At 60.6% G+C, this 13472-nt stretch overlaps 7 protein-coding genes across 7 annotated transcripts; 3 read left to right on the forward strand and 4 right to left on the reverse strand.

Moving 5' to 3' along the window:
• Positions 1–800: 800 nt before the first annotated feature.
• Positions 801–1610, forward strand: PAN0_006c3015 (uncharacterized protein; the record flags this gene model as incomplete). Its single annotated transcript, XM_014801657.1, has 1 exon — positions 801–1610. The coding sequence occupies one exon, from the start codon at positions 801–803 to the stop codon at positions 1608–1610; it is 810 nt and encodes a 269-aa protein (XP_014657143.1).
• A 174-nt stretch (positions 1611–1784) lies between these two features.
• Positions 1785–3224, reverse strand: PAN0_006d3016 (uncharacterized protein; the record flags this gene model as incomplete). The annotated part of the gene is made up of 1 exon (XM_014801658.1): positions 1785–3224. One exon carries the CDS (start codon positions 3222–3224, stop codon positions 1785–1787), a length of 1440 nt encoding a protein of 479 aa, XP_014657144.1.
• A 488-nt stretch (positions 3225–3712) lies between these two features.
• On the reverse strand, positions 3713–6283 carry PAN0_006d3017 (PIN domain-like protein; the record flags this gene model as incomplete). The annotated part of the gene is made up of 1 exon (XM_014801659.1): positions 3713–6283. The coding sequence occupies one exon, from the start codon at positions 6281–6283 to the stop codon at positions 3713–3715; it is 2571 nt and encodes an 856-aa protein (XP_014657145.1).
• A 184-nt stretch (positions 6284–6467) lies between these two features.
• Positions 6468–6915, forward strand: PAN0_006c3018 (sm-like ribonucleoprotein; the record flags this gene model as incomplete). Its single annotated transcript, XM_014801660.1, has 2 exons — positions 6468–6558; positions 6632–6915. 2 exons carry the CDS (start codon positions 6468–6470, stop codon positions 6913–6915), a joined length of 375 nt encoding a protein of 124 aa, XP_014657146.1.
• Positions 6916–7054: 139 nt separating this feature from the next.
• PAN0_006d3019 (bcpB) lies at positions 7055–7660 on the reverse strand (the record flags this gene model as incomplete). The annotated part of the gene is made up of 1 exon (XM_014801661.1): positions 7055–7660. One exon carries the CDS (start codon positions 7658–7660, stop codon positions 7055–7057), a length of 606 nt encoding a protein of 201 aa, XP_014657147.1.
• Positions 7661–8230: 570 nt separating this feature from the next.
• On the reverse strand, positions 8231–11241 carry PAN0_006d3020 (intracellular protein transport-related protein; the record flags this gene model as incomplete). Its single annotated transcript, XM_014801662.1, has 5 exons — positions 8231–9533; positions 9617–9719; positions 9820–10075; positions 10126–10387; positions 10475–11241. The coding sequence occupies 5 exons, from the start codon at positions 11239–11241 to the stop codon at positions 8231–8233; spliced, it is 2691 nt and encodes an 896-aa protein (XP_014657148.1).
• Positions 11242–11521: 280 nt separating this feature from the next.
• PAN0_006c3021 (uncharacterized protein) lies at positions 11522–13330 on the forward strand (the record flags this gene model as incomplete). The annotated part of the gene is made up of 1 exon (XM_014801663.1): positions 11522–13330. The coding sequence occupies one exon, from the start codon at positions 11522–11524 to the stop codon at positions 13328–13330; it is 1809 nt and encodes a 602-aa protein (XP_014657149.1).
• Positions 13331–13472: the final 142 nt, after the last annotated feature.

Raw genomic sequence — 13472 nt, forward strand, 5'->3', positions numbered from 1 at the left:
TTCGCAGTCGACCAGCTCGAGTACAGTAGGTCTTTGCTCTCATGCACTCTTGCCGTCAGATCCACAGTGTGATCAGTGTGATGAAGCAATCGAAAAAGATTGTCGTTGTGTGTATGCTGTACAGACGGACGGGGGATTGGCCTTGCTGTGCTGTCGGAGATGCGGCGGGCGTTGGAATAGGCTCGGCAGAGGCTGGGGAGGCCATGCAGAGTGACGCAGCTGGGTGCGGCGGAGAGTTGGCCGTGCGGGGACGCCAAGACGAGTAAAATTCTTTAGCCGGCGAATTTGGCGCCGCTTCGTCGCTCGCAAAGGCGCGCGCGGTCGCCCTGACTCGGCTGCCCACCCGTCGCAAGCTGGCTTTGTCGGAGCTTGGCTCGGGGCGTGATGCCTCGACGTCACCCGCGCCCTCAGTGTGGCAGGTGCTCGAGCTGTGTGTCGAATTCCGCCGGTATATGTCCGGTCTGGACGGGCGCTTGGCAGCCTGGCACGCCATCCCCACGTCGAACCCCGCTTGGCTGAGCAAGGCGGGGGGAGCAGTGCTGTGCAAAGCCAAGCCTCGAGACCCTAGTGGCCGTCTCGACCTCGTGGTCGCCGCAGTTTGACTGAGACAGCGCCTTCCAAAGCCCGTGCCACCGAGGCCCATGGGAGAACACATCTGTTCATCTGTCCATCTTTCCACCACTTCCACTGCCACTTCTACACCCATCTCTCTACCGTATCCGTAGATAGAAGGTGCTTTCGTCAAGCTCTGTCATTTTTCAATCTGCCACCCGCCCCCAAGCCGTGTCTATTCAACCGCCATGTCCAAGCTGCTACGCAACGGCATTCCACGCACCGAAGATGGCAAGATCGACTTTTCGTGGAAGAACCACTACGGTTTCACGGGCCTCATTGTACTACTCGGCTTCCTCTTTCCGCCGCTCGCGGTGGCTGTGCGATTCGGCATCGGGCGTGACTTTTTCATCAACGTCCTGCTCACGATCTGCGGGATCATTCCGGGCCATTTGCACAACTGGTTCATTCAAAACGTACGCAACAACGACACCAAGGCGCGCACGCCACGCTGGGCCATCCGATACGGACTCGTCGACGACCGACCGCAGAAGAAGCTCGATAAGAAACGCGCCTGGACGGGCCGCTTCAACGACCGGCTGCCACCTAGCCAGCGCGTGGTGTACGACGACGAGGGCGTGGCGCATGTGGTCGAAGAACCTCAGCCCGACAGCGACATGCGCGGCGTAACGGCACCTTGGAATACACAGCCGCTCCAAGGCCAGAGGACGGGCCTGGTGGAACCGGATCAGTGGATCAACAAGGACCCCTCGCAGCCTGAGATCAACTACAATCACGAACCAGTCGAAAAGAGGTCCAAGCTGGCCAGGTTCTCGCGATCCAAACCCGCCCGCACGCCTGATGCGAAGCTCGACAGCGATGCACACTCAGACCGCTCGCGCCGTCGATCCAGTCTCGCCACAAGCAGCGACGAGAGCTTCATCATCAGTACGCCCGAACATCCTACACGCGCCACGTTCGAATCCTCCGCAGCATCCGCCAAGCACCTCCACCAACAGCCTCGGCGCCAAGACGATATTTTCGCCCACGAGTTCTAGACCCAGCAGCTCCCCCCTTTGTACTTTTAGCCATCTGCTCCATCTCAGCACTTTGGTCGCACGTTCTACCTTTCTGCCGTCGTTCGTCGTGCACGTCGTGGTGAACTGCGAGTCAAAGAGTCCGTTTGTGGGTGTGCGTATATGCAAGAGCGACGATTGTGGCGAGCGAGATTGCTAGGCGGGCGGCCATTCTGGCTGACCCAAGTTCTGCCAAACGCCGTACTCGATGTCGCCCGTGACGCCGAGCTCCTTGAGCGATCCCTTTGGCGTGCCTGCACCCGGTTTGACTCCCGCGCCCTCCTTGAGTGCCGGGCCCTGATGATTTGGCCACGACGACCTGTCCATGGCCGCCGAGTAGCTCAGCAGTGCTGCGCGGATGTAGCACGCGGTCGCCGCTGGCGTGAGATACCTATCGGTCAGCGTGCGCTTGGCATTTGTCGCCACGCGCTTACCTGTAGTCAAGCCAGGCCTCCTGAAGTCCGTCACGGCGGAGGCGCTCGCCTCTTCTTGCTGGATGAGCTCGTGCATGGTCGCCGGCAGAGCCTCAAAGTACCTTCCGTCCAGCCGGATGATGTTCTGATCCGCCGAGTTGGGTGTGGCGATGAGGGCAGGATGAAAGTGCTGTTCCCACTCGAGCGCGTGCATCACCACGGTGCTCTGGCAGCCAAGGATGAACTTGCTGCGTCCCGAATACGCCACGCCCTCCGAGTGGATGAGGAACTTGTGTCGACAATGCTCTTCAGGCGGGACGATCTTGCCGATACCCGGACCTTCCTCCCAGAAGCTGGTGCGCTTGATGTCGGACCAAGACTCGGTGCCGGGCCCGGTGGCAACGTCGAGCAGCGAAGCACGTACGGCGATATTGGATCCTTTGAGTGCATCACCTCTCCAGAACGCCGGGTTGAGCTTGTCATGCCAGGGCGTTTCGGCGTTGACCTGCTCGGCATCGCGCCTGAATTCGGGGTACGAGGCAATGCCCGCCTCGGGCCAGCTAGCAAACGAAAAGTCCGGGAACAGATACTGGCCCTCGGTATCGTTGACGCGCTTATCGAGCACCCAGCCTGCGCCCCTACTCGCGGGATCGGTGAATCCATCGAAGTCCGCGGTCGAGATCACGAGTTCGGTGCCGTCGATTCGCGCCTTTTCGTCCTCGCTGGCACCCTGGTACGCGGCGGTAAGCAGCTGCATTGTAGATCTGACTCTCGACTGCCAGTCCTTGACCTGGGCGCGCACAAAGATCTGGCCGTGCTTGATGATCAGATGCACGCATCCGTGGCGGCAGTTCTGGGCGGCGTTCTGGACATGGTCGTACTTGATGCCGCCCTTGTTGCGCCATGCCGCCTCGTTGGCCGCGAGCTGCGGATACAGCCTGGAGAACTCGTTGCGGCAACGCGGCTGTTCGAGATGCAGCTCGTTCTGAACGCGCGCGCTCAGCGACGGCTGGCCCGAGCGTGCGCTCTGCGAGGGCAGCTCGTGGTCCGGAAACACTGTAGCGAGCGGCACGAACGAGAAGAGCAGACAGAGGCCGACAAAGACGGCAGCGAAGCCGGCCATGGGCGCCCCCTGCGCCGACTGCAGCGTCGAGCTTTTGCGGGTGTTGGGGCGCGACGGCATGGTCGCGATGGTGTGCTGCTACTGCTGGTGACGGTGGTGATGGTGGTGATGGTGGTGATGGTGGTGATGCTGGTGATGGTGGTGATGCTGGTGGTGTGTGGGAGAGGCACGACGCCGGTACCTGGAAATTTGATTGCCTCGACCGACTGCAGCAGGAGGCGCACCGACGTGCATGCCAAGCCAGCCAACCCGCCAAACAGGCCAACCAACCTGCGGAAATTGGCGATTTTCCGATCCGGCTCTGCAGCTGACGGCGGCTAAGTTGGTATTCAGAAACAAATCTCCGCTGCCTGCACGCTGGCGCACGCACCACTACCGCACCTCACACTGCCAGCATCGATAAGACAGGATAAGCCGATGCTCCGAGAACAAAGAACTGTCAAACAGCCTTTCGGCTCGCATGCTTCACCAGACACGAAGCCGCTTCCACTGCGAGACGACAAACAATGCGAATTGCAAATGCGACACAACACAAAACTGAAACGATGCTACAACGGAACGTGCCTAGTTTCCTGGTCTGAAAACCGAAACCTGTCAAACAGGCCTTTACTCTCTGCCTCGTCGCCCAACACGAGCGTCGGGCTTCTCTTGAGTGCCTTTGCCGGCCTTGCTGCTGCGACTGGGGTGCTGCTGGCCGCCAACTTGAGCACCGAGGGTGACGCCGCTGTGGGCGTCTCGCGCGTGTACTGCTGCTGCTGCTTATGCTGCGCGTGCTGCGGCGTCACCGCGCTGTAGCGGAACGCCTCGAGCTTGGACACGCTCGTCTGGAGCACAGGCTTCCTTGCCGCACCTGCACGCACTGCCAATGGCGTAACGGGCTCGGCCTGCACATCCTCCTCGTCCTCGCTCTTCTGCGGCCTCGTCGCTGGCGCGCGTGCCTGCGCAGGTGACGGCGAGCTTGGTGCTTCTTCGTCGCCGACGTCGCCCAGATCACCGCGCACCGACGACGTTGCGGGCGACGAGATGAATCCGCTGCCCATCACGCTCTCCGGCGACGAGACTTCGCGCGACTCGGTGCGCATCCTCTTGCTCCCTCGCCCACCGCGCGACGGCGTCTGCGGCACCACCACCGCCACGCTCGACGATGGCGTGCTTTCCGACTGCGTCGCCAGTGCCACCTCCTGCGTCTCCACCACGAGCGCTTGCGACGCCGCCGTCGCCTGTGGAGGACTGCTGGACCGCACAAAGTCGCGCATGTCGTGACACTCTTCGTCCCAGTAACCCGAGTCGTTCGGATCCTTTCGCACCACCGGCGGCGTGAGCTCGCCTCCCAGATGCAAATAGGCGTGGTCCGGCTTTCCAGTGTGCGTCGGTGCCGGCGTCGCTTTGGCGAAGAACTTGCTCTGCGTTCCAGAAGCATCCGCCTTGCGGTTGGTATCGACGGCCGCCAACGGTACCCTCTCCTTCACTCGCTCTTCGGCTTTCGGCCTAGCGTTCTCCTTGGAACTGACGCTGGCGCCGACGAAAAAGTTTTTGAGGCTCTGCAAGCCTGCCTCCCTACTGACCGCCTTCTTCTTTGCTGCCGCCCCCACCGACGCCCTATAGAAGCTGCCCACGCCTGCGCTCGAGCTCTGCAACGTCGTAGGTGCCGTGATACTGCGGTGCAGCCCATGCGGCACGGCTGGCGTGCTCGATGCCGCAGCAATATTGTTGTCCGAGTTGCTGCGCATGCCCAGCGGCTTGGGCACTCGGTCCACAATCTGCATTCTGGTGATCGGATCAATGACGCCTTGAGCCACGCCTATCGCCACGTCGTCCTTGATATTCGCGCCGATGAACGGGAGCATGTCGTCGTGCGTTCCATCGGGCAGAGGCGTGAGGGTAACGAGCCTCTGCGTGCGTGGGTCAAAGACGCGCTGATGGACAAACGTCAGCTCCGCCTTTCGAAACTCCCTGGCGTAGTCGTTGGGCACGCGCAGCTTGCCCTCGAGACGTACGGCCTGGAGCACCTTGTCGACCGTCTTGTACCTCCGCAGCAGCCGGTGTGCATTCTTGAGGCCCATACCCACGATGCTCGGCAGATAGTCGCATCCGGAAAGGATGGCCATCTGCCTAAATTCGACGGCGGTCCAGCCGGACAGTGCCAGCTGTCGATTGGTCCAAAAGCGCTGCTGCAGCATCTCGATCGCATTGCCAGCCTGATCGAGCTTGAAGAGCACCGTCTTGCATCCGAAGACGAGCAGATCCGAGTCCTCGGTGATGATGCCATCGATGATGCCCTCTGCCTCCAGGAAAGCGAGCTGCGCATCCGCCTCGTACGGCGCCACGACGTAAGGGATGTCTTGCTGCTTGAGCACCTTGATGAGCTGGAACGCCATTTCGGGTGTGATGTCGACGCATTTCGAAAAGAGATCGCGAGCCTGCTGCATGTTTCCCTCGCGTTCCAGCTGGTTGGCACGCTCGAGGTTGTCATTGCGGCGCTGCTCGCGGTCGTCTTCGGTGCCGCGCTTGGCGGGCAGCTTGTCGCCGTCGAATACGAGATACGGCTTGACGCCAAAGTGCTGCAGCATGCGGATGCGGCTCAAGGCGTGCGCGATGTAGCGCGGCGTAGGATCGCCGAGGACAATCGCTCGCGCACACCCATAGGCGCCTCGATGCAGCCACACGTATGCATCCACGCCGAGCGTCTTGCCTGCATAGCTCGAGACATGCACAGGCTGCTGGACGTCCTTGAGCAAGGGGAGCAGGCCCTGAATGCCCATTGTAGCGGTCAATGCTGGTGGCAGAGCAAGGAGGAGGTGCTGGTCATGATCGTGGGTGTGAGGACATCGAGATTGGCTTGTGGAGGCCCGAACCAGACCCAACGCGGTCGCGCTGCTGCTGGTGAGCTGCTGTGGTGCTGCTGTGCTGCTGCTGTGCTGCTGCTGTGCTGCTGCTGTGCTGCTGCTGTGCTGCTGCTGTGCTGCTGCTGTGCTGCGTCGCGCGAATTTTGACCGTTCGAGCCGCCCTTTTTGGCCAATTAACACGGGCCGAACCCAACTCGACGCGACTCGCGACTCGAACCCGGCCCCTGCCCGATTCCACCTTTTCAATCGGGTGGATGACAGGTGCCGATGCATTGGCGATCTGGGGAACGAGAAGAGCCAAAAGGTCGAGTGCAGCAATTGCATATTCGGATCGTGGTCGACATCCACCATCCTTCTCTCATCCTCACATCGACTCACAACGGCCGGACTCCCCAACGTTGCTAGCTAGCTTCGCATTGCTCTACGTCAGGGTCAAGGCCTTCTTCTCCGTCCAAAGATGAAGCTCGTCCGCTTCCTCATGAAGCTCAACAACGAGTCGGTGTCCATCGAGCTCAAAAACGGCACCGTCGTCCACGGCACTGTCACAGGTGAGCATGTTCCCCCCTTGCTTCGTGCGTTATAGTCCCTCACTGACCCTCGATCCTATCTATGCTGATGTAGGCGTGGATATCCAGATGAACACGCACCTCAAGACGGTCAAGATGACCGTGCGCGGTCGGCCCGCGGTGACGCTCGACACGCTTTCGATCCGCGGCAACAACATCCGGTACTGGATCCTGCCAGATGCGCTGCCGCTCGACATGCTGCTGGTGGACGATGCACCCAAGCCCAAGGGCAAGCGCAAGGACCCGGCCAGCCGCGGAGCACGCGGAGGCGCGGGCATGGACAGGGGAAGGGGGAGAGGTAGGGGAGGCATGCGCGGCGGACGTGGTCGAGGCCGTTGATCCCCCCGCCAAAGCTCTTCTCGCCATACGCATCTCTGTACTTTTACTGTCTCAATACAAAACAACACCTTCTTTAACGCAGCTTCACACGCACGCACTGTTGCCATCCAATCTTATTTTTCGCATCGTCTCCCCCAATCTACGCTGAGGCTTGCGCCTGAGCAGCAGCCGCATCTCGTGCATGCACTTCATCCATGAGGTCCTGTTCGGATCTCAGCAGATCCTCGGCTCTCTTTGCTGCCTCGGCAGGCACCTGGATCGGATAATCCACCCTCGTGATCTGTCCTCCTCGCAGCAATAGCGTCATTCTCTTCAGATACCTCTTGCCTTCCACCTCGAAGGTCGGAATGTCCAGCGCGGTCGTGAGCTCCTCCTTGTCGTCCGAGATGAGGTCAAAGTTGAGGCCGAGTCGTTGCTTCGCTTCTACCTGCTCGGCATGGGCTTGGGTGGAGAGGCCAAAGATCTTGAGCTCGGGTTCCTTGGCGAGCAGCTGCGCGAGGTGGGAATTGACAGCTCCTAGGTGGGGCGTGCATCCGGTGGCACCTGGAATCGAAGACCAGCCTGCGGGCGTGGGTCGGAGCGGAGAGGCGGTGGAGGGATAGACAAAGAGCATGATCGGTTGGCGCAGCGACAGCGTGAACAGATCCACCGTGCCGCTCGTCGTGACCAGGTCGATCAATGCCGGCAGCGGATGACCCAGCAGGTGGAACGCCGCCCGATCTTCAACCCCGCTGGATGCCGTCATGGTCTCGGTACGCGCTAGACTTGATCAAACAGAACAGATGGCGGTGGAGAGCAACATGGACCCTGCCCATCTCGCCTCACCACAAGCCGGCCGAGACCCGCCGCACTCCCCCCAGCAGTTCTTCTTTCCCGAGCCCATTCTATTTTACCGGTTTTTCGGCTGGCAATCGACGTTCCTTCTCACCACATCCAACCATCTTTGTAAGTATCCTCCTACCAATCGACTTTTCTCACCCCTGCCCTCAACCGGGCTGCGATGCGAATGACGACAATCCAAAACAACTTTTATAATCTGTCAATCCTCCGATACCCTGGAACACCAGGCGTACTTGCGGAGAGTTTGTTTAATCATGAATCACGGACGCTCCAACCCGCAAAACCGCAGTCTTTCAGCGCGAATCGCATGCTGACCTTGCTACCGCTTTCGCTCTGCAGTCTCCAACCTCTCACGAAGCTCTTCTATGTCGATGCATGCATGAAACGAAGCCCAGCGTGCAGATATGCGATGCGATGCAAAATAGTACTGGACCCGGCCGTGAAGATAATAGTGTACAGATTACGGACGCGCAAGCTAGAAGCGGATGAGGTAGCTTCCGTTGCTCCTGGTGAGGTAGCGCACCCACTTTACGCTCTGGTAGTTGCTCTTTTCAAACACCTTGAGGTAGCGCACGAGCAGGCCGGAGCTGGTGAACATGAGCACCTGGAAGTCGACCTCGATCGGCGGCCGGCTCCACGCCTTTCGCACGGTGGTCGAGCTGAGCTCGGCATCGGCGCCAAAGCTCGCCTCGCCTCCGCCCTGGATGCGCGCGATCTTCCACACAATGTGGTTCTCTGCAGGCACGTACTTGGCCTTGCCCAGGCTCACCTGACACTTGACCGTGGATGCGTTGAGCGGCGTCGGAATGCGCAGCACCACGTTGGTGGCGTTCAACTTGGCGTCAAAGTTGGCCTTGAGGTTGAGCGTGTATTCGACCTTGCTCTTGCTCACCTCTTCGACGATGGCGTGCACTTTGAAGGGGAGGTTGACGTTGGTGGTGGAGCGGTAGCGCATGAGCTCGAACTCGCCGTCTGGAGGGATGAAGGAGATGCTGCGGTCCGTGTCGTACTTGGACAGCTTGACGCACTGGTGGAACTGGCAATCGTCGAGCTCGACGGCATCCACCTTTCCGCGGTTCTTGTCGTTCTTTTCGAGCACGAGCTTGTCGTTGAGCCCAAACCTGCACTCTGGCATGCCTGTGAGGTAGGCACGCATGAGGATGGCACCGTCGACATCGGCACGGAGGATGGTGCCCTTGCTGCTCATGAGGAGATTGACGGTCTCGACGACGTCGACGAATGCCTCGTTCTTCCTGTACTTGACGTCTGCCCTTCTCCAGCTGGTGGCACCCGTTGCCTGGATGGTGATCTTGCTCGAATCCTCCCTGACCGCCTGTTCGGACTTGACGCCTTCGGTGGTGATGTACATCTTGAGCGTGTCGATTTCGGAGTTTTGCGGGTAGCCAAAGTCGAGGATCTCGTCGAGGAGCTCGTAGATGAGGACAAAGTTGTTCTTGACCGCCTCTTCGTCGAACTTGGCGCCAAAGTAGGAGCGGCCGATGCTGATGACGCGGTAGCAGAACTCGAAGACGATCGCTGCGTTGGCGTTGCACTTTGTGACGGCGACGATGTAGAGGTTTTCGTGGCGCACGTGGAAGAAGGAGGTGGAGCCGAGCGTGATGATGGGCGAGCGCACGTCTGGATTGGAGACGACCTGGATGCGGAAGATGTCGGCGATGCTGCGACGCAGGTCGTTGCGGAAGAGACGCGAGATGAGCACCTCGCCCTTTTGGTTGAAGATGAAGAAGGCCGAGATCATGGCGGGAGGGCGGTCGTCCCTTGAAGAAGGGGGATTGATGCGACGGTTTATATGCCCGCGGAGGTCGAACAGAGCGAGTGCTCGCTCTCGTCTGAGTCTCACTGCGTGAGAGTGAGCTGTGCGAGACGCATGTACCTGGTCGGAATGAGGCGCGGATGCGGAGAGGGCGGTCGCACAAAGGGGGGCACACCGGACGTGCTGGTATCTGGTGGTGACGAACAAAGGGGCGTGGAGGAAAGGGGAGGTGGGGTTGAGCTGGTTAGGCTTCGTGGGAGTGGGAAGCCCCTCTCTCCACACTCACACACCCGCACAGTCCTCTCTCTCTCTCTTCTCTTGGTTGGCTGCGCCGCCCTTTGTTCGAAGCCGCTGCTCGAGCCGAATGCCGAGACCGACGCGCTGCTGGGGCGGGAATAGGAAGCCAACACTGCGCTTAAGCCAGCCTGCGCTCACGTCGTCGCGATGCGGTCTAACAAATTCAAATTTGTCCTCTCGCCCTCCTGCTGCACGCCGAACAAGCTTCGCACTATACTTGCCGCTGCTTTCTACCGACGGAGGCAAAGACTGTATGATTGCGAACACGATGCATGCGGTGTGGTGCTCCATCATTCAACTTGTGAAGCGATTCGCTTGGTGAGCGTGGCGCGCACAAAGTCGAGCACCGCGGAGCATGCTGTCAGGCACAGTTCGCGAGCCCGACCCAGGTCCTCGAGATCCACGGCGCCTTGCGACTCGGCCAGCACCTGCTCCGACACCTGTCGCGCCTTTGCCTCGTCGCCCTCGCCCTCGAGCACCTGCGAAAAGGAGAAGGCAAACACGTGCGTGCTGAGCGCGTAGTCGATCTCCACTGGCGTCGGGTCGAGCAGAACAATCGTCCTGCATCCCAAGCGAAAAAAAAAAACGGGTGCACGTCAGTATATCTCTTTTGCAGTTTGGAATGCCGATCGCAGTTGTCACACTTACTCGCCAGTGTATCTCTTGGATGCGGTGCCATTGGTGCGCTCGTCGTCGTCCTCTTCATCCATGTCCTCTTGAGCGTGGTCTTGCTTGTACTGGCGTACGAGACCTGCCAGCTGCGACTCGGAAATCTCGTCAAGGTGGCTGTTCTGCCTCAGCACCGTGCCCTGCGTCGCCGGCAGAATGGCACACGCACACGCCGTCACGCTGCCTCTTGCTGGAATGCCTGCATCGAGAAGCGCCAAGCTCGCTGCATTGATCAACGCAGCCTGCTCCGTTACGCTCGGCGGCGCGTCCGGGCCCAACAGCAGCGGCTGTCGCGGCACGCATCTCTGATGCGAAGCCAGGTCCGACGGCAACGTGTGTTCCGACGACTGCGGTAGGCTCGGAGAGCAGAGCGTCTGAAGCATCAGCTGGATGAGCGATCGAGGATGGTGGTGCAACAGCAGCACCGACGACAACGCAGTCAGCAGCGAATCCGACACCGCCTGACTTGGAATGCCCGCCACCCCATGTTGCGGCTGAAAGACGACGTCGAGCGTCGCGCGATCCGTCAGCTCGTCTCGAACACGGACCTCGGTAGGCCCAGACACTGATGCAACCACGTTGAGCGCGCCGAAAGAGAACGAGGCGCTCGCATCCGATCTTGCCAGCAACCCCACCTCGGCAGACAGAGGTCGGAGTGCTGTTGGAGACGTCCTCTTGACCGTCGACGCGGTCGATCGGGATGTCGACGACGACTCTGCCGTTGCCGGTGCTATTGATGGAGCCATTGTCCGTGTCGATGGCGAGGAGCGAAATGGAGGCCGAGAAGCAGGGCCATGCAAAAAGGCAAATCCGCCGAATCCCAGCTGCAAAATGTGGAAGCGCGCCAGCCCGAGATCCGAGCCTTTTGCACCAATCGCTCTCCGAGACCTTCCCGCAGCCCACGCGAGAAGTTCCGAAGAAAAATCAGTTGGCTCAGTGCAGAGCGAGAGGCAACCGACCCTCGTGTTCGACCACCATCACCACTACATCCCCCCTCCTTCTCCATTGGTTGGGCCATTCCACGCCATGAGCTCAACACCTCCGTCCACATCGGCCGCTTCGGCCTCCACATCGAGCGCGCCCTCACCGGCTCCAGCTGCAGGCACGGGCAACACAGCCAAGCCCAAGTTGCCACCGCGAGAGGTGCCGCCCATCCTGCGTCCGCTCGAGTTTGTCGGCATCCCCAAATCCGTCCTCGCCTGGAAACCGCGTCTGCCATCGCGCAACTGGTCCATCTTCCTCGTCACCGTCGGCACGCTCTCCTACCTCTACTACGACGACCGTCGCCAGTGCCGTCTCATCCGCCAGGACTACATCGACAAGGTCAGTCACCTCTCCAAGGAACCCATGAAGCCCGGCGAGTGGCCGCGCAAGATCACTGTCTACGCAACACGCTCTCCAGGCGACGACGACTACGACAAGGCCCTGCGATACTTCAAAAAGTACGTCAAGCCCGTGCTCGTGGCTGCCGGCATCGACTGGGAAGTCACCAACGGCACCCGCCACGGCGGTCTCGCACGCGAACTTCAGAGCAAGATCCACGAGAGGAGACGCAAGCTGCTCGGCCTCGAGCCTTGGATGGATGAGATCACCGCCCTGTCCCAGAACCCGTTCTCGCTCACGCCGCAGCAGGAGCTCCAGCGCGAGATCGACGGCGGCCTCGTCCTTGTCGGCAGGCCGGCACTCAAGGAATGGGCTTGGGCACTTAAAAATGGCTGGTGCACACCGCTCGAAGTTCTTAAGAGGGACCGCGACGACGAGCTTGCGCGCGAACTCGCCGAGGACCACGCTTTCGACGAGCTCCCCGCCGAGCCTTCCGCGTCAGCATCCTCGTCCTCGGCTGCTTCCGCGCCTAGCGAATTTCTCGACGAGAAGGATAGGGCCATTGCTGCGCTCGCCGAGACAGGCGAGGAGGACGGCGCTGGTGCACCTCTGCCTTCGCACTTCGGCAACAACAAGTTTGGCTCTGCACCCTACGGGCTAGGCTCGGGACCCAACGCCTTCAGCGGCGTCATGGGCCCTTCGCCAGCTGCGCAAGCGCAGGCCGAGAAGCAGCGCGTCAAGAGTGAGGCCGAGGCCGTCGCCGCGCGTCTCGACCCCAAGCTGCTCGAGGCGCCTGCACAGATCCCAGCACAGCCGCCCATCTGCTTTGTCGACTTTACCAACCTTGTGGGCTGGCGCAACATCCCGCTTCGCATGTACCAGTTCTTCCGCCAGCGCGACAAGGTGCAGCACGGCGCCGAGCTCGCGCTCACACTCGTCTACGGCACCAAGGAGAGCGCACGCGAGTTCCAGCCCGGCCGAGAGGGCACCTTCGCTGGCGAGGTTTCCGACACGCCGCCGCAGGGAGGCGATCTGGACTGGGGCATCGAGAGCGAGCAGCGCTACCCGCCCTACTTCCGCAAGTCGGACAAGAACCTCGCCGAGGCACGCGAGAGCTACTACAAGGCGCTGCCCAAGCACCTCAAGGACGCACGCGACCTTGCACGCGGACTGCGCGAGCCTAGCAAGATCGAGAAGAACGATCCGAGCAAGACCGAGTCCGAGCTGCGCGAGGAGCGCTTCAAGAAGGAGAAGGAGTGGCGCAATGCCGAGATGGGCTTCGAGATCATCCGCCCCAGCGCCGGCGTCGCGTGGGACGAGCGATTCCGTGGCAGCCTTCGTGTCTTGACACTCTCCGACGAGACCAAGGAGCAGATCAACCACCAGCAGAAGCTGCGCAACGAGGCGCAAAAGAACGCCGAGCAGAGACGGGCTGCCGAGGACAAGCAGCTCAAGGAGGAGCAGGCGCAACGCCAAAGGGAGCTCGAGTCGCAACCACTCGAAGAGCTCTAGGCTGTCGCTGGTCGATCCTCATGTGGGCCAGATCACCACCAATCATACACCCCTTTCTCATATGGTCATATCGCCCCTGCGTGTTGTCTGAGTCGGAGAGGTCCTTCGTGGTGCCATTGAAAAATGGATGTCTCAAAAAAGG

The sequence above is a fragment of the Moesziomyces antarcticus genome (genome assembly GCF_000747765.1).
Source record: "Moesziomyces antarcticus DNA, scaffold: scaffold_v10006, strain JCM 10317, whole genome shotgun sequence".
Lineage (NCBI taxonomy): Eukaryota > Fungi > Basidiomycota > Ustilaginomycetes > Ustilaginales > Ustilaginaceae > Moesziomyces > Moesziomyces antarcticus.